This window comes from Mirounga leonina, unplaced genomic scaffold, assembly GCF_011800145.1.
Source record: "Mirounga leonina isolate KUSES-001 unplaced genomic scaffold, KU_Mleo_1.0 Mir_174, whole genome shotgun sequence".
Classification (NCBI taxonomy): Eukaryota; Metazoa; Chordata; class Mammalia; order Carnivora; family Phocidae; genus Mirounga; species Mirounga leonina.
The window spans coordinates 39,161,447-39,186,314 of record NW_023270451.1 but is presented as its reverse complement, the minus strand read 5'-3'; the positions used below and the strand labels follow the sequence as shown (position 1 = coordinate 39,186,314).

At 39.0% G+C, this 24,868-nt stretch overlaps 1 protein-coding gene across 4 annotated transcripts; it reads right to left on the bottom strand.

Annotated features, from left to right (window-relative positions):
- NUP42 (nucleoporin 42) lies at positions 1–24,102 on the bottom strand. 4 transcript variants are annotated; one of them, XM_035020735.1, is made up of 7 exons: positions 23,533–24,102; positions 20,609–20,837; positions 18,797–18,891; positions 13,489–13,565; positions 12,651–12,737; positions 9,147–9,231; positions 1–1,225 (listed from the first exon to the last, which is right to left on the bottom strand). In XM_035020735.1, exons 1-7 carry the CDS (start codon positions 23,642–23,644, stop codon positions 648–650), a joined length of 1,263 nt encoding a protein of 420 aa, XP_034876626.1. In that variant the 5' UTR covers positions 23,645–24,102; the 3' UTR covers positions 1–647. The 4 variants fall into 4 exon arrangements, with proteins under 4 accessions (XP_034876626.1, XP_034876628.1, XP_034876629.1 ...); XM_035020737.1 differs by lacking the exon at positions 23,533–24,102 and adding an exon at positions 23,319–23,382; XM_035020738.1 differs by lacking the exons at positions 18,797–18,891; positions 23,533–24,102 and adding an exon at positions 23,319–23,382.
- Between the last annotated feature and the right edge of the window lie 766 nt (positions 24,103–24,868).

The window sequence follows — 24,868 nt, the reverse complement described above, 5'->3', positions numbered from 1 at the left end:
TGTATCTCTGTGTCTCAAATGAATAAATAAAATCTTAAAAAAAAAAAAAATCAGTCTAAAATTGTTGAAAACTCAAATGGTGGTCCATGAGAGAGTCAAAATTGGAGGGTAACAAAATTATGAAGGGAAAATGCCTTTTGTAGGTCTGAAAAATAAAAAGAAGTTTAAAAACTGTTATCTCTAACAGAATTTTCTTTAACATGAAGGATAGTCATGCTACTGATGTTTATTTGGTAAGTAAGCTAAATACTTAAGCATTTTTTCCCCTAATGGCTTTAGAAATGATCTCCTTCCTAAAAAAAAAAAAAAAAAAAAAAAAGTTTAAAGGTAAACCTTTAAAGGGTAAAGTTATATAGTAAAGTTATATAGATGGAAATGCACTTTATTCAGTGCACACTGACAGTTTTTTTCACTTCCATTCATAAGTAAAAAAAAAAACCTCTTGCGAGTATTTTTTATGCTTTACTTAGAAAAAAATATTGAATTTCAAGATCCCTAAAGTTATTAATGAAAGCTTATATTCCTTATTAGTATATATGTACATATATACATACATACGTATATATTTGAACTACTCAAAGCAATTTTATACAAACCACTCAAAACAATTTTAAGAGCTGTTCTTTTCTGTATTTAAAATTGTCCTTTCAAATATTTAGAAGTTCTGCAGGTGGTGGCTTTAAAGGAATTTTTCCCAGAGTAAATTTCTTGGACTGAAATTGTTCTAGTTCTTCTGCTGTTAATTGATCCCTGGGTGTGAATAATTCATTATCTGTGGTGGTGCTGCCATTTGAGACTGGGAGAGAGGTGGATATGCTACTATTTCCAAAGGTGTCACTAGATGACTTGGAAAAAGCAGTGTGAGAATGTGAGCCTAGACTACCAAAACCAGCCACAGAAGTGCCACTTCCAAAGGCTGGGGCCCCTGGAGCTCCAAAAGAGCCTGCTGCCATGGAAGCTGGAAATCCTGAAAATCCAGGTGATCCAAAACCAGAAGCTGCAGGACTTTTAAAAGAAAATGAAGCAGCAGATGTGACTGCAGGCTTCCCAAATCCAAACGTTGGAACAGAAGTAGTGATGGCAGAACTGGCAGAGGATGCAGCTCCAAATGCTGGAGTATTCCCGAACACAGGAGGACTTCCAGAAGGGGCAGAGGCAAATCCAGAGCTTGGTTTAAAACTAAAATTCTGAGCATTAGCACTGCTGCTGTTATTCACTGCAAAACCTACAAAAACCAGAAAAAGGAAAAAATAACCTGTTATAGTCAGAAAATGTAGCCATATTAACCACCCCTCCCTTTTTTTCTTATTTCTGCCACATTTGAATGTTGAGAAGCTTATTGGGTGGAAGGAAAAGTGAAAATAAGAAGCTAGAACAAACCCGCTAAACCCTGTTGTCCTTTCTGCTGTACTGATCTCATTTATCATCCTCACTCATGGAGACAGCTTTGAGAAACCTCTCGGATTAGGGGGTAGACTTTCACTTTCTGCCTCAACTCCAAATAAATCAGCTACATCCATTATCAAAGAAGTAACTCTTTCCTTAGCTATATTCGTTTAAGCAAATGTAGAGTGGTCACTTCATCTCAGTTTTCTCCTGTATAAATGGAGTGATTCTCAAGCCCCTTCCAGCTCTCAACTAAGATGAATCTGATGAAATCCTACTCTAATGATTGACATCTCTAGTTTTTGGCTAAAATTTTTCCTGAGTTGCCATTTTTATTTTTATACTTTTTATGACCATTCAAACTCCTCAGTCCTAATTTGCCTTTTTGTCCCTGAGAACCACTGGGTTACCTCGTATCCTAACTTAAAACAATTTTTCTTTTAAACTAAAAAAAAACAACAACAAAGTGACGCAGTATTGTCACTTGAGAATACTATACTATTATACACAGTCAGAATAAGGTCCTCAAGGTGCTGCTACCATAGCTATTATGTATTCCTATAAAACTTTTGAAAACCCATTCCTAAAATATACTTTGAAAGCCTGAGCCATAGGGTCTTTCAAAAAAACATGTCCAGTCTGACCCCTATTTTACAAATGACTGATGAGCCAAATTCTTTGAAGCTCCGTTATAGAAGGTAGGAGAATCTGCAAGGATGATTTAAAAATCACTTAAAGAGAGGGAGGAAGATGGTGGAGGAGTAGGAGACCTTAGTTTTCTCTGGTCCCTGGAATTCAGCTAGATAGCTATAAAAATCATTCTGAACACCTGTGAACTCAACTGGAGATCTAAGAAAAAAATTGCTGCAATTCTACAAATAGAAAAGCGACCACTTTCTGCAAGGTAGGAGATGCAGAGAGGTGAATCCGAGGTGATGTATCCAAAGATAAACCTTGGGGGGTGGGGGGGAGCCTCTGCAAGCCAGCTACCAGAAAGTAATACAGCAGCGGAGCGCAAAGTGGGAACTTGCAGAAGTCTGCTCAGGTGAGGGACATCCCTGCCTGAAAGGCGCTCAGGTGGTGAAGCAGGGCAGAATCCTAGGTGGGACAGTGTGATCTCAGGATCCCAGAGGGCAAAGGAAGACCAGGGGGGCCTGTGTGTGGCAGAGTTCCCAAGCATCAGAGCCAGGAAGCTGGCTGCAAACAGCGAGCTCAGGAGTGGGCTTTCTGCTTAGTGTTCCCATAAAATGCGAACTGTGGTGTGGTCGGGCAACCATTTTCTGAGCAGGGGCCCAGCAAGTGGGAGAACTGTTGCGAGACCCTCCTTTTTCCCCCAGGGAGGAGGGGTGCAGGTGTGAGCTGCAGGAGTCTGCAGGGTTTGGAGACTTGAAACAGAGTTGCGTGCCTGAGATACAAACACTTGGTCACAGGCTGGGTGAGCACAGAGTGCTGACAGAGATCAGGGAGACAGCTTTTCCCTGAGGGTGCACTAAGGAGCGGGGGGTGTGAGCCTTCAGCTCCAGGGTTAGAGACTGGGGGGAGACCGCCATTTTGATTCTCATCCTCTAACGCAGCATGGAAAGCCGTCAGGGAACAAAAGCCACATAGAGCAATCTGGAGTGCTTGCACTTAGCACGGCCCCCTGGCAAGGGCAGTGCAATTCCACCCAGGACAAAGACACATGAGAATCAGTGCAATCGGCCCTTCCCCCAGAAGATCACCAAGAACATCCGGCTATGACCAAGTTTACTGATCACAGAGAACTGCAAAACTTCAGCGCTAGGGGAAAATAGTATATAGTATTTGTGGTATTTTATCATGATTCTTCAGTCTTTCAATTTTTTAAAAAAATACTTTATTTATTTATTTGACAGAAAGAGAGAGAGAGAGAGTGCACAAGCAGGGGGAGGGGCAGGCAGAGGAAAAAGCAGGCTTCCTGCAGAGCAGGGAGCCTGATGTGAGGCTCGAGCCCAGGATGCTGGGGTCATGACCTGAGCCAAAGGCAGACACTTAACTGAGCCACCCAGGCGCCCTACAGTCTTTCAATTTAACTTTTTTTCCCTTTTCCTTTTCAACCAATTTCTTATTTTATCAATTCTTTTAAGTCTTTTTTAATTTTCATTTTTACAGTTACATTCTATCCTTTCACTGTATTTAATTTTATTTTTGTATATACATAAGTTTTTCGTTCTTTACAACTTTAGGATCTAGTTTTCTAACAAACAGACCAAAATACACCCAGGATCTCTTGTATTGCTCTGTTCTGTTCATTTGTCTAATTATATTCTCTCTTTCTCTTTTTAATTTTCTTTTCAGTTTCTGGCCTCTTCCGATTTGTTCACTGTATATTTCTCTGGGGTTGTTGTTGCTATTTTAGCCTTTTGTTCTCTCATTCATCTATTCCTCTATGGACAGAATGACAAGACAGAAAAACTCACCTCAAAAAAGAGAACAAGAGGCAGTACTGACTGCCAGGGACCTAATTACTATGGATATAAGTAAAATGTCGGAACTAGAGTTCAGAATAACGATTACAGAGACACTAGTTGGGCTTGAAAAAAAGCATAGACGACACTAGAGAGTCCCTTTCTGGAGAAATAAAAGAACTAAAATCCAATCGAGTCGAAATCAAAAAGGCTATCAAAGAATGCAATAAAAAATGGAGGCTCTAACTATTAGGATAAATGAGTCAGAAGAGATAATTAGTGATATAGAAGACAAAATGATGGAGACTAAAGAAGCTGAGAAAAAGAGAGATAAACAACTACTGGATCACGAGAGAAGTCGAGAGATAAGTGATACCATAAAGTGAAACAATATTAGAATAATTGGGATCCCAGAAGAGGAAAGAGAGAGAGGGGGGCAGAAGGTATACTGGAGCAAATTATAGCGGAGAACTTCCCTAATCTGGGGAAGGAAACAGGCATTCAAGTCCAGGAGGCACAGAGAACCCCCCTCAATATCAATAAAAATAGGTCAACACTTCGACATATAGTAGTGAAGCTTGCAAACTTCAGAGACAAAGAGAAAATCCTGAAAGCAACTCAGGACAAGAGGTCCTTAACCTAAGAGGGTAGAAACATTTGAGTGGCAGCAGACCTAGCCACAGAGACCTGGCAGGCCAGACAGGACTGGCATGATATATTCAGGGTGCTAACTGAGAAAAATATACAGCCAAGAATACTTTATCCGATAAGGCTATCATTCAGAATAGAAGGAGAGATAAAGAGCTTCCAGGACAAACAGAAACTAAAAGAATTTGTGATCACTAAACCAGCCCTGCAAGAAATATTGAAGAGGATCCTTTAGGCAAATTGAGAGCCCCAAAGTAACAAAGACCAGAAAGGAACAGAGACAATATATAGAAACAGTGACTTTATAGGTAATAAAACGGCACTAAATTCATATTTTTCAATAGTTACTCTGAATGTAAATGGACTAAATGCCTCAATCAAAAGACACAGGGTATCAGATTGTTAAAAAAGCAAGACCCATCCATATGCTGTCTGCAAGAGATTCATTTTAGACCCAAAGACACCTCCTGATTGAAAGTGAGGGGGTGGAAAACCATTTATCATGCTAATGGACATCAAAAGAAAGCTGGGGTGTCAATCCTTATATCAAACAAATTAGATTTTAAACCAAAGACTGAAATAAGAGATAAGGAAGGACACTATATCATAATTAAAGGGTCCATCCAACAAGAAGACCTAACAATTGTAACTATTTATGCCCCTAACATGGGAGCAGCCATTTATACATAAACCAATTAATAACAAAATTAAAGAAACATATCAACAATAATACAATAAGAGTAGGGGACTTTAACACCCCACTCACTGTAATGGACAGATCATCTGAGCAGAATATCAACAAGGAAATAAGTGCTTTAAGTGACACACTGGACCAGATGGACTTCACAGATATAGTCAGAACATTCCATCCCAAAGCAACAGAATACACATTCTTCTCTAGTGCACATGGAACATTCTCCAGAATAGATCACATCCTGGGTCACAAATCAGGTCTTAACTGGTACCAAAAGATTGGGATCATTCCCTGCATATTTTTGGACTACAGTGCTTTGAAACTAGAACTCAACCACAAGAGGAAAGTCAGAAAGAACTCAAACACATGGAGGCTAAAGAGCATCCTACTAAAGAATGAATGGGTCAACTAGGAAACCAAAGAAGAATTTAAAAAAACTCACGGAAACAAATGAAAAGGAAAACACAACTGTTCAAAACCTTTGGGATGCACCAAAGGCAGTCCTAACATGAAAGTATATAGCAATACAGGCCTTTCTCAAGAAACAAGAAAGGTCCCAAATAGAGAACTTAACCTTACATCTAAAGGAGCTGGAGAAAAAACAGCAAACAAAGCCTAAACCCAGCAGAAGAAGAAAATTAATAAAGATTAGAGCAGAAATCAATGAAATAGAAACCAAAATAATAGAACAGATCAATGAAACTATGAGCTGGTTCTTTGAAAGAATTAATAAGATCAATAAACTCCTGGCCAGACTTACCAAAAAGAAAAGAGAAAGGACCCAAATAAATAAAATCATGAACGAAAGAGGGGAGATCACAACCAACACCAAAGAAATACAAACAATTATAAGAACATATTATGAGCAACTATATGCCAACAAATTAGGCAACCTGGAAGAAATGGATGCATTCCTAGAGACCCATAAACTACCAAAACTGAAACAGGAAAAATAAAAACCTAAACAGACCCATAACCAGCAAGGAAATTGAAGCAGTCACCAAAATCTCCCAACAAACAAGAGTCCAGGGCCGGATGGCTTCCCAGGGGAATTCTAGCAAACATTTATTTTTTATTTTTTATTATTATTTTTTTTCTACCAAACATTTAAAGAAGAATGAATACCTATTTTCTGAAGCTGTTTCAAAAAATAGAAATGGAAGGAAAACTTCCAAATGCTTTCTGTGAGGCCAGCAATACCCTGACCCCACCAAAAAGGAGAATTACAGATCAATATCCCCAGTGAGCATGGATGTAAAAATTCTCACCAAGATACTAGCCAATAGGATCCAACAGTACATTAAAAGGATTATTCACCATGACTGAGTGGGATTTTTTCCTGGGCTGCCAGCGTGGTTCAACATCCACAAATCAATCAATGTGATACAGTACATTAATAAAATAAAGGACAAGAACCATATGATCCTCTCAATAGATGCAGAAAAAGCATCTAACAAAGTACAGCATCCTCTCTTGATTAAAACTCTTCACAGTGTAGGGATAGATGGAACATACCTCAATATCATAAAAGCCATCTATGAAAAACCCACAGTGAATATCATTCTCAATGGGGAAAAACTGAGAGCTTTTCCCCTAAGGTCAGGAACATGACAGGGCTGTCTGCTATCACCACTATTATTCAACAAAGAAGTCCTAGCTCCAGAAATAAGATAACAAAAAGAAATAAAAGGCATCTGAATCAGCAAAAAAGAAGTTAAACTCTCACTCTTTGCAGATGACATGATACTCTATGTGGCAAACCCAGAAGACTCAACCCCAAAACTTCTAGAACTCATACAGGAACTCAGCAAAGTGGCAGGATATAAAATCAATGCACAGAAATCAGCTGTATTTCTATATACTAACAATGAGACACAAGAAAGAGAAATTAAGGAGTCAATCCCACTTACAAATGCACCAAAAACCATGACACACCTAGGAGTAAACCTAACCAAAGAGGCAAAGGATCTGTACTCAGAAAACTATAGAATACTCATGAAAGAAATTGAGGAAGACACAAAGAAATGGAAAAATGTTCCATGAGCATGGATTGGAAGAACAAATATTGTTAAAATGTCTATGCTACCTAGAGTAATCTATATATTTAATGCAATCCTTATCAAAAGACCATCAACTTTTTTCACAGAATTGGAACAAATAACTCTAAAAATTGTATGGAACCAGAAAAGACCCTGAATAGCCAAAGGAACAAAACAGACACACAGATCAATGGAACAGAATAGAAAACCCAGAAATGGGCCCTCAAATCTATGGTCAACTAATCTTTGACAAAGTAGGAAGAGTATCCAATGGAAAAAAGACAGTCTCTTCAACAGATGGTCTTGGAAAATTGGACAGCCACATGCAGAAGAATGAAACTGGACCATTTCCTTACACCATACACAAAAATAGACTGAAAATGGATGAAAGACCTAAATGTGACACAGGAATCCATCAAAATCCTAAAGGAAAACACATGCAGCAACCTCTGTGACCTTGGCCACAGAAACTTCTTGCTAGACACGTCTCCAAAGGCAAGGGAATCGAAGGCAAAAACGAACTATTGGGACTCCATCAAGATAAAAAGATTTGCACAGCAAAGGAAACAGTCAACAAAACCAAAAGACAACTGACAGAATGGGAGAAGATACTTGCAAATGTCTTATCAGAAAAAAGGCTAGTAGTTAAAATCTATAAAGAACTTATCAAACTCAACACCCAAAGAACAAATAATCCAATCAAGAAATGGGCAGAAGACATGAACAGACATTTCTGCAAAGAGGACATACAAATGGCTAACAGACATATGAATAAATGCTCCACATCACTTGCCATCAGGGAAATACAGATCAAAACCACATTGAGATACCACCTTACACCAGTTAGAATGGCTAAAATTAATAAGACAGGAAATGACAAACGTTGGCGAGGATGTGGAGAAAGGGGAACCCTCTTACACTGTTGGTGGGAATGCAAACTGGTGCAGCCACTCTGGACAACAATATGGAGGTTCCTCAAAAGTTAAAAACAGAGCTATCCTATGACCCAGCAACTGCACAACTAGGTATTTATCCAAAGGATACAAACACAGGGATTCGAAGGGGCACATGCACTCCAATGTTTATAGCAGCAAAGTCCACAATAGCCAAACTATGAAAGAGCCCAGATGTCCATTGACAGATGAATGGATAAAGAAGATGGACTATTATTCAGCCATCAAAAAAAAAAAAGAAATCTTGCCATTTGCAATGACATGGATGGAACTAGAGGGTATTATGCTAAGTGAAATAAGTCAATCAAAAAAAAAAGTCAATCAGAGAAAGACAATTATCATGATTTCACTCATATGTGGAATTTAAGAAACAAAACAGAGGAGCATAGTGGAAGGGAGGGAAAAATAAAACAATGAAATCAGAGGGAGACAAACCATAAGAGAATCTTAATCATAGGAAACAAACTGAGGGTTGCTGGAGGGGAGGGGGTCAGGGGGATGGGGTAACTGGGTGATGGGCATTAAGGAGGGCATGTGATGTAATGAGCACTGGGTGTTGTATGCAACTGATGAATCACTGAACTCTACCTCTGAAACTAATAATACACTGTATGTTAACTAAATGAATCTAAATTTTAAAAAATAAAAATATTAAAAAAAATAAAATGCCACTTAACACACCTTCAGACTTTATGATCTAAAACCTCTAAAATCCTAGAGCACCTGGGTGGCTCAGTCGGTTAAGCTGCTGCCTTCAGCTCAGGTCATGATCCCGGGGTCCTGGGATCAAGCCCCGCATTGGGCTCCCTGCTCAGCAGGAAGCCTGCTTCTCCCTCTCCCTCTGCCTGCCTCTCTGCCTACTTGTTCTCTCTCTCTCTCTGTCAAATAAATGAATAAAATCTTTAAAATAAAATAAAATAAAATAAAATAAAATAAAATAAAACCTCTAAAATCCTATGTTTCTAAAATTGACGAAGTCTTGCATTACTTTATCATTTACCTGGTGATCCAAATGTTACTGCTTGTGTACTGCCAAATCCAAATGCAGGTGCTGCTTGATTTACTCCATCCTTTACAGCTGAGAGCTTTAAAAAAAAAAAAAAGTAGGCAAATAATAAAGTAATTGATGAATAATTCTCAATTACCTTTTCTATATACTTTACAGCTAAATTCAATTTTAAAAACGTATTCTTAGGGGCACCTGGGTGGCTCAGTCAGTTAAGCGGCTGCCTTCGGCTCAGGTCATGATCCCAGAGTCCTGATCGAGCTCCACATCAGGCTCCCTGCTCAGTGGGGAGCCTGCTTCTCCCTCTGCTGCTCTCCTAGTTGTGCTCTCTGTCTCTGTCTCTGACAAATAAATAAAATCTTAAAAACAGAAAAAACAAAAAAAAACCCGTACACTTAAAAATATGTTTAACATAGAAAAATGCCCATAATATGAATATGCACAGAAAAAGATGGACCAATCTCAATGAGGTAAGAGCAACTGGCTGATGAATTATGGGTGATTTTAATTTTATTTATGCTTCTAAAATATTTTCTAAATTTCTTCAATGAATATGTATTAAAATGAAAAAAAATTTTAATAATACATTTCATTGTCTATAGGTTCATTATCAAGAAACCTAGATTTCGGGGCACCTGGGTGGCTCAGTTGTTAAGCATCTGCCTTTAGCTCAGGTCATGATCCCAGGGTCCTGGGATCGAGCCCCGCATCGGGCTCCCTGCTCTGTAGGAAGCCTGCTTCTCCTTCTCCCACCCCCCCTGCTCGTGTTCCTGCTCTTGCTCTCTGTCAAAAAAAAAAAAAAAAAAAACCTTAAAAAAACCCCTAGATTTCACGTAAAAGGCCTTTAGAGGCTACCCAATCTGCTTACTCTAATACTTGAACTGAAGTTGATTCACAATTACATTAAAAGCTTACTATTAAAATCTAGTAAACATTTCCTATTCCCTGAGAATACTTTGTTCTTGCTATGTTCTACTCTAGAAATGTCTTTCATCTCTGCATAGTGAAATCTTAATCTCCCTTTCTTTTTTTTTTAAGATTTTATTTATTTATTTGAGAGAAAAAGCACGAGCGGGGGGTTAGGGGCAGAGGAAGTTGCAGACTCCCCGCTGAGCAGGGAGCCCGATGTGGGGCTCGATCCCAGGATCCTGAGATCATGACCTGAGCCAAAGGCAGACGCCCAACTGACTGAGCCACCCAGGTGCCCCTTTAATCTCCCTTTTGAGGAACTTTCCCTTACTCCTTACCTCCAAGAACCTTTTCCTAATCAACTCAAACAGATACAAATTTCTCTCATTTGGAAGCCTCAATAGCATTTTTCAAAAATCAATTTCATTGAGGTATGGTTTGTATGCAATAAAATGCATCCATCACACATACATATGGATTTCAATGAGTTCTGACAAACTTAATAGCTACCACCACAATCAAGATTTAAAACATTTCCATTACCCCTAAAAGATCCTTTGTGTTCCTTCTCAGTCAAGCCTCTCCCAAACCCTAGGTACAGTGAGCCACTCATCTCCTTCCTATCACTATAGATGAGGTTTATTTTCTTTTTTCCAAAGATTTTTATTTATTTTATTTTTTTTGAAGATTATTTATTTATTTATTTGACACAGAGAGAGAGACAGCGAGAGAGGGAACACAAGCAGGGGGAGTGGGGGAGGGAGAAGCAGGCTTCCCGCGTAGCAGGGAGCCCGATGCGGGGCTCGATCCCAGGACCTTGGGATCATGACTCGAGCCAAAGGCAGACCCCAATGACTGAGCCAGCCAGGCGCCCCCAAAGATTTTTTTTTTCTTTTTATTTATTTATTTGAGAGAGAGAATGAGATAGAGCATGAGAGGGGGGAGGGTCAGAGGGAGAAGCAGACTCCCTGCTGAGCAGAGAGCCCGATGCGGGACTCGGTCCCGGGACTCCAGGATCATGACCTGAGCCGAAGGCAGTCGCTTAACCAACTGAGCCACCCAGGCGTCCCGCCCCCAAAGATTTTTAAAAATTTATTTATTTGAGAGAGAGAGTGAGCAGGAGGGAGAGGGAGAGAGAATATGAAGCAGACTCTGCACTGAGCACAGAGACAATGCAGGGCCCAATCTCCACCCTGAGATCATGACCTGAGCTGAAATCAAGAATCAGACACTTAACTGAGCCACCCAGGCGCCCTGATGAAGTTTGTTTTCTTTAGTTTTTGATATAAATGAAATCACATAGTATGTACTTTTTTTTTGATGTTTTTCTAGCTTCTCTCCCTTAGTGTAATATTCATTAACGGGTAAATAGATAAACATATACATACACCGGATTAAAAGAACAAAGAATGAACTACTTGGCATAAAGAATGAACTACTGATACATGCTAAGCCCCTTGTGGGTGGACTGTCCAAGACCCTCATCTATGGAGGGGACCCTAGGCAGCTGGCAAAGAGTAAGGAAGTTCTAACCCCAAGGGAAGTTCTGCAGTTCTTTGGACTCAGTTATCCCTTCTGCATTAGCAGTGGTGATGGTGGGCCACCTCTCACACAGGAAGAATACTTCCAAGAAGTCCTACTAAAATTAATGGCATCATAACAACTAAACAGTGAAGAAATGAGCTTACCCAAGAGTCTAACTGTTTAGGAAATACATATTTAAGAAAGGGGTGGGGTGCTGGAATGGTCACATAGTCATTTACTAAGTTAGGCAACCACAACTCTTATATCCTTTTCAGAAAGTAGAAACATCACCTGAGAAACTGTAAATATCTTATTTCAAAATAAGGTTCTTAAGTTTTTATGGGAATAAAACATTGTATCTTTATTTTTCTTTTTAATTTTTTTTTTTTTAAAGATTTTATTTATTTATTTGACAGAGACACAGCGAGAGAGGGAACACAAGCAGGGGGAGTGGGAGAGGGAGAAGCAGGCTTCCCGCCGAGCAGGGAGCCAGATGCGGGGCTCGATCCCAGGACTCTGGGATCATGACCTGAGCCGAAGGCAGACGCTTAACGACTGAGCCACCCAGGTGCCCCAAAACATTGTATCTTTATTGACAGAGATAATGAATATGCTACAGTCAGGACCCTGTATCTGTGGAGACAAATGGGTATATATCTACTAAAGGCATTTCTATATAAGTCAGGGAACATATGGTGAGTGTTTTTCAGTCACAAAAGTATACATTAGTCTAAATGTATATTCAGATCATTTTTCAGAGCAATTTCTTTGTAAATGCTGATAACCTTATATACTTGAATTTATGTAATATTTTCAAAACTAGACCACTGAAGTAAAAAACTTTACCCTAAAAATAGTTTTAGGAAAGCAAAGTTATCTGTGCTTTTCTGACTAAGGATCAGAGAGAAAGCAATTTCAGGACTTTAAAAGATGATACAGTATTGAGAATGTGTGTATCATAATTCCTGACAGAGGATTTTAGTTTTGCTTTCCAAATCCAAAGTGAAATTCTCTGCAAAAAAGCAACAGATAAGATACTTCCATAGAAAACTCTCCAATACTCACCAAGGCTATGTTAGTTGATGTATTTAGACTCTTCAATTCATTTATTCTGTTTCTCCATTGATTTATTAACTGTTGGAGGGAATTTAGCTGAAGAGAGAAGACAGAAAAAAATGAGTCAATTTTGAGTGTTTAAGTTTGTTTCTCCAACAACTTCACGTGGTTTGTCAAAATCACAAAAAGTTGATAAGACATTTTTATGGCCCATAACTTGTACAATTTGCCCAAGATGTTCCAGCTGTAGCTCCCTCCCTGTTCTCCAACTCCTGGTGTCACCTGGTTCAGAATCTCAAGTATGTGGCAGCAGAGAGAGGGTTATATCGGGATGGGAGGCAAACATGTGTAGTAGTTGAAATGTTTGATCATGACTGTAGACAACACAAAAATACAGTTTATGTCATTTCCTTTAGGCACCAAACTTATTCAAGCCCAGCTTTTTTATTTTTTGACATCTGATACATGAGAATGTTAATATGTATAAATAGACTGTGTCTTTTTTCACTTTGTTTTTCTAGCATTCATCATGGTGTTTGCACCTAAGAGACGTTCCATAAATGTCAAATGATGAAAGGGTCTGAATTTTTTGGACTGATCGCTGGATAATTTGTAATAAAAATAGTGACATTCCTAGTTATATAGTCAAAATATATTATTACCATTTTAGATAACCAACCAATTTCAAAGAAAGTAATTTAGAAATAAAAATAACAATAGCCTTGTCTTGAGAAAAATTATAGACCTCATCCACTTTGCCAACATACAAGCAAGCCACTATAAACAGAGAAGACAGTAATTAACAGCTAATCTGGTATCAAGGTAGATGAATAGGAAACAAACTTACATAACTCTGTAAGTTATTGCTGGTTAAGAAGTTATGGTATTCAAGCCTCAACTCCTCTGGTGAAATGTCTGTAAAACCTGAAGTGAGGAATCAATTGGAATCTTTAAAATAAATACCAATACTTTTAATAGTATAGTAAAGCTAGAAGTGCTAGACAAGAAAATATGCCGATGTTGATAAGAAAATTTTCATAATCATAAGGAAAAATTTCAAAGCCTATACTCTAATGTTGAACAAAGTATAAAATTAGAATAAAATATAATTGGATATGTGATTTTCAAAGGGGGAAATTTTCTAAAGATAAATGGACTGGAAGGGATAACAAAGAAAAGAAAGGGTTGACCACATATACATTCAAACTGGTCTAAAAAATATTCAGTATGCCAGAAACTATAATAGGCAAAATTAAAAGGCAAATGGTAAACTGAGAAAACCGTGACTGCAACATATATGACAGGAGAAGAGCTAATGTCAATGTATAAATAGTACTTACAAATCATTAAGAAAAATAAGTTAATATGGGCAAAGATAATAAACACCCAATGCTTTATTTAATGGCAAAAATTAAAAATGGATGGTATTTATTGTTATTAAGGGTGTGGTAAAATGGATATTCTCCTAAATTGCCTTTAAGGGAATTAAAAAGGTATTTTTCTGGGAGAACAACTGTCAATAAGCGTTAAATGCCTTAAATATGTTCACACCTTCTGTCCTTAATAGAATTTCTAGGATTTAACCTCAGGCATTAATTAGACATATAAACAAAGAGTTTAATGTATGAAGATGATCATTCTAGTATTTTTAGTAGAGACCAACTGAAAACAAAGTAGGATACAAAACTAGATTACGATTCTAATTTCATATATTTATATGTATACAGGAAATATGGTTGTGTGTGTGTATTCTGAAAGACTCTAAAATGTTATAGTTGTTATCTCTATGAGATCAGGTGATCTTTATTTTATTTACATATTTCTGTGTTTTTCAAGTTTTCTATGACAACAGCCATAAATTTATAATTAGGAAAACTTTTTAAGAAAGTTCAGAATGTTCAGGATATTTTCTACAGAGAATTACTTGTAACCCAGATATCATTAACTCCATGGACCCCTACACCCCAGAATAAATATAAGACTAAATGTTCAAATTAGAACCTTGGATTCTTCTAACAACTTATCTTTATGCCATCTTTATTAACTGTTCAGGCCAAAAAACCTAGGAATCCCCTTGCCTTTCTCTTTCCTCACATCTAATTAATCAGCATCCTGCCAGTTCTAACTCCAAATGGATTTAACCAATTCTGTCTCCACTGCTAGTAACTATAACCCAGTCAGTCACGAGCATTTGTCCCCTAACTCATCTCCTTGCCTCTATTTTGCTTCCCACCCCCTACCACTCCCTACACACCATTTCTTTTCATACAACAGTCCAAGTGAGTTTTTTCTAATCAGATCATGTCCTTCTCCTGCTTAAAGCTCCACATGGCTACCTAGTACAATTAGGCCCAACATGACCTGGCTCCTGGCTGACTCCATGACCTTACGTCCTATGACGCTTTCCCTCGTTCACTCTCCTCCAGTGGTTCAGGCCTCACTAGTCCTCAAACTTGCCAACCTTGTTCCTATAAGGGTGTATGCACTAGTTACTCCTATTGTCAGGAATGTTTTCCCCAAATATTCCTGTGACACCTTCTTTTCACTTAGCATCAGCTTCAGTACTATCTCCTAAGAATGGATAACCACTCTAGCTAAAGGAAACTGTCCCTCTAGTTACTTTCTCCTCCTTCCAGCCTCCTCTGAACCACAGGACACGGAAAATTATGTGAGTGAGTATTTTCTCAATTCTCTCAAGGGTGGTATGAAAGTAGTATCATTTTAGATGCATAGGAAAAGTTCATTCATTATAATTGAAGTCTAAGGACAGCAGTTGGGTACTTGGGCAGCTCAGGAGGTTAAAATGAAGTCTAAGGACAGCAGTTGGGTACCTGGGCAGCTCAGGAGGTTAAGTGTCTGCCTTTGGCTCAGGTCATGATCCCAGGCTCCTGGGATCGAGCCCCACATTGGGCTCCCTGTTCAGCAGGGAACCTGCTTCTCCCTCTATCTCTCCCCCCTGCTCTTGATCTGTCTCTCTCTCTCTCACACTCTCTCTCAAATAAATAAATCTTAAAAAAAAAAATAAGGACAGCAGTTCTCCACCTTTTTAGTCTCAAGACCCAAATAGGTTCTTAAAAATCATTAAACAATCCCAAAAAGCTTCTGCTTACATAGGTTATATATATCAATATTTACTATATTTAAAATGAAAAATAAGAAATATAGAACATAAGGCGCCTGGGTGGCTCAGTTGGTTAAACGACTGCCTTCGGCTCAGGTCATGATCCTGGAGTCCCGGGATCAAGTCCCGCATCGGGCTCCCTGCTCGGCAGGGAGTCTGCTTCTCCCTCTGACCCTCCCCACTCTCATGTGCTCTCCCTCATTCTCTCTCTCTCAAATAAATAAATAAAATCTTTAAAAAAAAATATATAGAACATTATTTGTTAATTCACATAAAAATAAGAAACCAGGGGCGCCTTGGTGGTACAGTCCGTTTTGAGCGTCCAACTCTTCATTTCGGCTCAGGTTGTGATCTCCGGGTCGTGGGATAGAGCCCTGTGTTGGGCTCCACGCTGGGCTTGGAGTCTACTTGAGATTCTCTCTCTCTCCCTCTTCCTCTGCCCCTCCCCCTACATGTACTCTCTCTCTCTCAAATAAATAAATAAATCTTAAAAAAAAAGGAACCAATTACATATCAACATAAATGAAAAGACTATTTTTCAAAGCAAAAAGTAAAAATTTAGTGAGATGAGCAGCATTGTCTTATGTTTGTAAATTTTTTTTTATATACCTTAATTTAAAAATATTTTATTGCTAAAAAATGTTAACCCTCTTCTGAACTTTCAGCGAGTCATCAGCTTTTTGCTGATGGAGGGTCTATTTGTAAGTTTTTTCAATGTTTGACTTTAATAGAAGACTGCTGGATTATTATATCTGCTTCTACATTCAATCTGTTGCAATATATTGCCTGAAGTATATGAAGAAAGTCTGTTCTAACACAGATAAGTATTTGGAAATGGAGGACTTAAATAGCTTTTTCACGTAATTGTGGATATTTTTCTTTGACACTACATCAAAACTTGATAGGTTGTAGTTTCTTAAAGGTTAGCTATAATGCAAACGCAAACCATATTAATTAACCTTTTGTACTATTATATTAAATCCAGTGGTTTATCTTGCACTTAGGATGGATTTTTCAGCCATGCATAATTTTCACTTGAAAGCTTGAATTTTGTCACTGGCAATAAACAATCAGTTGTTTTCTTTTAAGTGACAGGCTCACTTCATTAGTTTTTTTAGGAAATGTTGCCAAATACCTAAGTCTAGATAACCACAGTGATCAGTCATTCTTTTAAGTAAAAATTGTCTGTGAGAAAAGTGGCTAGTTCAGTTCACAACTCAAATGATAACTTCAGTGCCTTCCCTCCAGATAACCATCAGATGTGAGTATGTGGCAGAAGCACTTTCTGTGCACTTCCCATTTTTGTCACACAGATCAAAAAGGTGTGCCCTCAAGGGTCAAAATTAATAAAATCAGTATTTTTACCTCTTTATCAAAAATTTTAAGTGAAAAATGGCATTAAAAAATTTTTTTTTATTGGGGTGCCTGGCTGGCTCGGTCAGAAGAGCATGTGACTCTTGACTCGGGGTTGTGAATTTGAGCCCCACACTGGTTATAGAGATTACTTAAATAAATAAAACTTAAAAAAAAATTTTTTTTTGTATTGACTACTATAGTCTGCTAGTACAGTAGGTTGCCTCTGCCTTGACTCATGCTAAGATACAAGGAGTTTTACTCATCAATGTTTTTGCAACAACACTGCAAATGTCAACAGAGTGAAAATGGCAATTAATGTCTTAGTACTATTATGAAAATTGAATTTTGAGCCTTTAAAAGGGTCTCAGGAATAGGATTGCCAGATATAGCAAATAATAATACAGGATGCCCAGTTAAACTTGAATTTCAGATATATAACAAATACTTTAGTATAAGTATGTCCGAAACATTACATGGAATATTCAGATACTAAAAATATTATTTCTTAGGGGAGCCTGAGTGGTTCAGTTGGCTAAGTGTCTAACTCTTGGTTTCAGCTCAGGTCTTAATCTCATGGGTTGTGGGACAGAGCCCTGTGTTGGGCTCCCCGCTCAGCAGGGAGTCTGCTCCCCCCTTTTTCTCTCCCTCTGCCACTCCCCTGGCTTGTGCACTCTGTCTCTCTCTCCCTCTGGAATAAATAAATAAATCTTAAAAAAAAAAACCCCACTAGTGAAATTATCTTATTTATTTGTATTACTTACGGTCTCCCTCAAGAACATAAGCTCTGTTAAGGGAGGGACCTTATCTGTCTTGCTCATCACTATATCCTTAGAGCTTAGAATAGGGCCTGGCACAAAAGAAATTCTGTAAGTATTTTCTTGAATGATTGAGTGAATAAGTAACTTAGGACTGGTGTGACACCAATGCTCACAGGAATGAGCAGGTAGAGCTGAGACAGAGCAGGGATCCCAGAGTTCTGAGGGATTGCAAGGGTTCTCATCTGCTAGGTACTTGCTGTTTACTCAATAGGGCAGAGGCCCAGGACCATCCAAAGTGGGATTAGAAAATGTGGTGCTCTAGGTTTCAGCTCAGAAAGGGCTTAGGGACTATGGACCAAAGAAAACAGAAGGGAAAAGGGCGTTCTAAAAAAATGCTATCCCTGTAGCCCAGCTAAAGCTCTTTACCTTCACACATTATCTCCAGGATAGATCTCAGCATGCCTTATGAAAAATAACGATCTTTAGAAGAATATATAGGGAAGAAAGGGAGAACAGAATCAGGCAGCCAAGGCCTTAATGGCAAATAGAATGTGTGAATCTTCTATTCACTGCAGGCAGCTAAGAGGTTCTGAAGTTGTACCTATAGGCAACCAAGAAAGCAGAGACTCTTCGAGGGCTTACAGAATTGGAATTGTGGTGGGTGCTGATTTCAGTATTTTCTCATGAGAACTACGTATCTTAAAAGAACTGTATCTTCTAAAAAAAAAAAAAAAAAAGAACTGTATCTTCTAATCTTTATTCTGAATTATGAAGTTCTGCCAGAATACTGGGATACTTCAAACAATGTCCAAACTTTCCTAGCTGTAGCTAAGTGTGTGGTTAGTTTACTTGGCATGGTCTTGGTTTTAGAAAATAAGAGTTATAAAACATATTTTAAAAACATACAATTTCTCAATTACCTGAAATATTAGGTTTCTTTTTCATTGGCGAATAAACAGAAAACATCCACTGCCCTGATGATTCCCAAATTTCCATATCTTTTATAATTCCTTCCCTGGGGGAAAAAAAAGAGCAAAGGATCTTTTTCATTTGCTTATTAAAATTTATTGTTTATAATTTTCAATGACTGAAATTTTAAATTGTAGTAAATATATAATTATATATATATTTTTTAAAAAAGATTTTATTTAGTTTAGAGAGAGAGTACACGTACAAAGGGAGATGCAGATGGAGAGGGAGAGGGAGAAGCAGACTCCTCGCTGAGGGTGGAGCCTGACACGGGGCTCAATCTTAGGACCCTGAGATCACGACCTGAGCTGAAATCAAGAGTTGGATGCTTAACGCACTGAGCCACAGGCGCCCCTAGATTTTTTCCATTGTATTTTCTGAAGACTATTTTTTTTTTAAGACTTTATTTGACAGAGAGATAGAGAGCACAAGTAGGCAGAGAGGCAAGCAGAGGGAGAGGGAGAAGCAGGTTCTCTGCTGAGCAGGGAGCCCGATGCAGGGCTTGACCCCAGGATCCTGGGATCATAATCTGAGCCGAAGGCAGCCACTTAACCAGCTGAGCCACCCAGGCGCCCCTGAAGACTATTCTTTAAAGCAGAATTTATGAACTAAGAACTATATTTCATGATTTTAACTATTACAGTATCAAAGAAGTTCACAGTTTTGGTTTTCCAGTAAACTAAACTATTAGTCAATAGATTTGGTAAGTGAAACTATTAAACTATACATATTTTAAAGAACTAAAATAAAATGTACAATACTAACTTTAATCTTTCTTTGTTCATTATCATAAACATCAATGATCATTTAACTGGAAAAAGACAGAAAGCACCACGCAATATAGAACCATAAAATTTTTAAACTGGGTAGGACTTTAGAGATCATTTTGTCTAATTCTCATGTTTGCAAAAGGGGACAACAGACCCATGCCCATATAGTTAATTTATTGGCAAAGCGGTGGATAGATTTGACTCTAAATTCAATGTTTCCCTCCCCCATCCAGAATGCTATAATTAATAAAATGATAGCTACCACAGAGATATTGTATTAAATTCAGGATTTTTACAACATCAAATATAGGAACGAGGGCTTTTTTTGCTCTTTTACCTTTTAAAAAAAAATCAATTGTATATGATACATGGCTCAAAATCTTTTCCACTCATTCTAATTTATTATGGGAAATAAAAGACTAATGACTTTTAAGTTCTGTCCTGGGACCTGAGGCAACAGTTACAGAAAACCAGGGACACCAGTCACACATTCTACCATGATCAGGAAATAATAGGGAATCTTCACAGTAGTGAAGGAAATCAAATGAAACCAGTTTCAATGGAGTAGCTGAACCAAAAGTTTTAGGAAGAAATATACCAGCTGCTGTAAGTGACCACCAAAAGTACAAACTGCTTTAAATTACCTCATACTTTGTAAAGAACTAATATTATACAACAAACTTAAGCAAAACTACCTTAGGAAGATATTCACAATATAGTGTTATCAATAGAAAAATGGAAAAAGCATAATTAGCCCTGAGAAGTCACTGTGCTGGTATGGAAAGGTGACATATTTTTAATTGAAATAAAGTATACTCTGACATATGCAAAATAGTGGTTATCTCTGAGTGATAGGATCATGGGTGCATTTTCTTCTTTTTGCTTATTCTGATTTTTTAATAATGTATCACTTCTTTTTTAAAGAAAATATTGTAGGTACTTTTGAAAAAAATAAGCAAATGGGTAGTAATTTCTCTGAAGGCTTCAACTTACAGAAGTTTCTTATCATCTTTCTGCCCATCAGAGCTGGGTGAAGCAAATGGATTCTGGGACAATCCAAACCCTCTGTTCCTGCTAGTTGAAGCTCCAGAATCGAAGGAACTGAAAGATGACTTTTCTTGATCTCTGCTGCCCCCCCATGGTGTTGATTTGGAGAAGCTGGATGGCTGGATAACGCTGGAATATCTTTGGCTGGTGGTATTCCATCCACGTCTGTAACTACCTGAAAATAAACAATAAAACGATTTTATTGGCAATTCCTCTTTTAAATCTCTAAAAATTTCATTATATTATCTTACTATGTGCAGACATTATGTAAAGATTCAACAAGCACCACATTTCCACTCATTTTAAATCACAAAACTCTTCATTTTTTACTTATTTGTAGTTACTTGTAACCAACAAATCATGTAATGGTCTAATGGCATTTTTTGTTTAACAAGATTGAGAGGACTGCAAATCCATAGAAAAATGATATATTAGTAAGTTCAGCTGATATAACCTTATTAAGTAAACAATCCCTTGATAGTAGATTTAGGATGTATCCTAAATCATAAGCTCCTGCAGGATAAAAAGCTGTCTTTATCATTCTTTGCTCTCCTACTGGGCCCTATATAACGGTAATGTTCGAAAAATGGACAATGTACTAAAAAGTTTGTTGAATATAAAAAATTAGATTCTACCCTCTGTCCTTGAATAGATGCCTAAATCTATTTGACTCAGTCTTACCTCTGGGAAAACAAGATCTACCCACCTATCTTTCACAGGGAGGTTATAATTTACATGTGAATAAAATGTATTCAGTTCTATTATCAGCAGATTCTACTATTTCATAATTATCACAATAAGCCAACAGGACTCTCTTCCCCTGTATCTGTATTTTAAAAAATCTTGGGGTGCCTGGGTGGCTCAGTCGGTTAAGCGTCTGCCTTTGGCTCAGATCATGATCCCAGGGTCCTGGGATTGAGCCCCGCATCAAGCCCGCATCAGGTTCCCTGCTAAGCAGGGAGCCTGCTTCTCCCTCTTCCTCTGCCTGCTGCTCCCCCTGCTTGTGCTCTCTGTCAAATAAATAAATAAATAAATAAATAATAAATAAATAAATAAATAAATAAATAAATAAATAAAATCTTAAATAAAGTAAAAAAAAAATAAAAAATTTTGTCACTTAAACTACCTCATTTACTCATCACTTCCTAGTTGGGGCCAAGATAATTTGCCTTGTTTCTGACTGAATTAAGAGATATGCCATGAAATATATTAAAAACTGGAATGATGGGAGATCTATTCCTTCATGAAAATTCATCTCACAACTTTAAAACTACTTAATAAAACCAAAGAGAAAAGGGAACAGATTGCTGGGCCAGATCCCTTATTTAAGGGTTAGTGGTATTTTATTTTTCTGAAGTTCCAAATCCTTTGGGGGAATGACACAACTGAAGAAGTTCATTCTTTCTTTTCTATATAGCTTTTGGCCTTCACTTATTAATTATAGAAACATTCGTTTCTGGGAGATTAATACTGTTTACTTGATGAGTTTTATTTATGCTTTCTTCATCCATCAACCCATTCAATATTTATTTTCTAATTACTACGTCTATAGTGAGTCTCCACAGAATGTCAAATATTAAGTAACGTTTTTCCAGGAAATACACTCACAAATATCAGACCCCGAGTCCTAATTTTTGGTTTGGAATATTTCACAGGACTAATTGGGGGTGATGCAAAAGGACTGTCTTCAAGAAGAGGGATCAGACGTGAAACCAATATGCAACACAGATTAAGGGTCAGATGAACAGTCCTAAAAGAGGGAAGGGAAGGGAAGGAAAGGGAGGGGGTCAGCATCTTAAGATACTTTTAAGGACTAAGTTTCAATCCTAATAAAGACCTAACTATTCATCTGACCTTTAAAACCTTGTGTTGGGTTTCATTTCTGATCCCTCCTCTCCTTGAACACAGTCCTTTCACATCATCTACAATTGGCTTAAGTATTCCAAAAACTTTGACAATGACTTAGACCCAGGAAGTAGGTCAACGCGGTCCTCCACACCCCCTTCCCTCACAGCTCAGAGTTGTTTTTTTTTTTAAAATAGGTTTATTTATTTTTAAAAGATTTTATTTCTTTGACAGACACAGCGAGAGAAGGAACACAAGCAGGGGGAGTGGGAGAGGGAGAAGCAGGCTTCCCGCCGAGCAGGGAGCCCGATGTGGGGCTCTGGGGCTCGATCCCAGGACCCTGGGATCACAACCTGAGCCGAAGGCAGCCGCTTAACGACTGAGCCACCCAGGCGCCCCACAACTCAGAGTTCTTAACTGGGCAACCCACCCATCCAGTTTTACCTCCAATGTTATGAGCATGTACATTCGCCTAAGGTAGAGCTTTGCAGCTCTATTAGATTTTCCAAAGGCGTCTGCTACTTCCCCAACGTTAAGCATCCAGGCTTTGATCCCAGCTGCTAGCCCTTCTCTCGAAAAAAGTTTAGTAACAATTATATTTAGGGTATCAACGGAAAAAAAACAGTACGCTGAAGGGTAGTAAAGCAAGGAGGCGTCTGGGTCGAGCTACACCAATTCTCCGCACCATTACCACCCACAGACAAGGTAGTTTTGACACGTACTTCTGACCTAAAAACTCATTGTTTCGCATTAGTACCAAAGGCCAAGTCCCTGTCTCCATCCCCTCAACCACAAACAGCCAAATGCCTACACAGCGGAGAGGAGCATTGTAGAAAACCTGTGCCGGGCCCGGTGGGCGGGGCCGAAAAGAGGACAACGAGAGCACGTCAGCGTCACCTGACTGATGCGCCGCCGCGCTGCGCCGAGCGGCGGGCCCTACGCCGGACGCCAGTTCTCAGCCCGACGGCCCTGGCGCCAGGCCTTCCCCTGCTCCACTAGCGGCGGAGGATGGAGGAGAACGTCACCTGAGGGCTGTTGCTGCCGTCCTCCGCCCGCACCCCCGGCGCCGGGATGTTCGTTCCAGCACCGGTCTCCAAAGCGGCACCGGCCTTGAAGGAAGAACTGACAAATGGTCATTGCGACGGCGTCGCCCACGGAACGGTCTTCAGTCAGCACCCTCAGCGGACGGAGAGCCCAAAGCAACCGAAGGTCCCTCCCTGCTACCGTGACGTCATTTTCTCGCGCCCCCCCCCTTGTCCTGCCCTGGGATGAGAGGCGTAGGTTTTACCCAATAGGATTTGAGAAGAGCGGGGCGGCCCCCCCGCTCTCACTGAGTTGGGCTTGGGAAAGCGGAGTCCTTGAATGGTTAACGTGGAGGAAAAGGCGCGTTTTCGCGTGGGGCAGGGCTTCGGGCTTCAAGGAAAGCCTGAGGTCCGGAATGAGAGGAGAGCAGGTTAAGGAAATTTAGATTTTCAGCAAGGCCCTGGAGGGGAGGAATAGTTGCGGTTTGAGAGACCGAGTTGTATTTTTCATTTGTACTGTTGAGAAAGAAAAAATCCGCGCCGCCATTCATCAGGTGGATAACAGATAAAGCCAGTTATAAGGTAAACAGGAAAGAGTGTTTCCTTCAAGGACATCCTGCAACTGAAAAGTATCATAACCCCATCTTTGGATAAACACTACATTCTTACACTCTGAGAAAGCTAGTTCTTTAAAGTCCACGTACACGCCGCTGTTTGAAATTGTATCAGTAAGAATGAAACATACCACTCTTGCCTGGAGGAGCTAAGACACTTTGACACAGAGAAGCAGTATCAATTTCTTCCCAGGTACAGAGCTTTCGATAAGGCGTTCCTGAAAAAAACATTCCGTATTTTTCTTAATTTTGTAGTTTCCAAGGAAACACGATCCTACATCCACTTCTCAGTCCAGATCCGATGTTGGTGCCCTTACACACAGCTCTGCTTTGCTTTGAGCTTATAAAATTGTACCTAAAATCTACTTAGCTCACAAATCTTACAGTTGTCTTTTCCTTTGTATGGTGAGGCACCCTACTGTTGCTCTGGTTCGCAGTCTCCTTGGTTGCCAGGAGGCAATAAGTATGACTTTGTCGGATTACAGGTTTGTCCCTGGTGGTTTAAGATGATTGGCCATTGTTCTTGCTCACATCTTTGGATTTTGAGTACAGTGGAATCTACAGGAGCACTGGGAATAACTGCTACAACATTGCTACAACGTAGTTTAAAGTTTTTAAGTAATCTCTACTCCCAAGTTTATTTAAACCTAGTATGTATATATATATATGGGGCCCCTGGCTGGCTCTGGCAGTAGAGCATGCAACTCTTGATCTCAGGATCATGA

What these genes read in the sequence shown, in the direction of transcription:
- NUP42 (XM_035020735.1), bottom strand. Translation starts at nt 23,644, where the DNA reads ATGACCATTTGTCAGTTCTTCCTTCAAGGCCGGTGCCGCTTTGGAGAC. An exon ending in ACGGCAGCAACAGCCCTCAG is followed by an intron (nt 20,838 to 23,532) that starts GTGACGTTCTCC and finishes GTTTATTTTCAG; the next exon opens with GTAGTTACAGACGTGGATGG. An exon ending in AAAGAAACCTAATATTTCAG is followed by an intron (nt 13,566 to 18,796) that starts GTAATTGAGAAA and finishes TCCTCACTTCAG; the next exon opens with GTTTTACAGACATTTCACCA.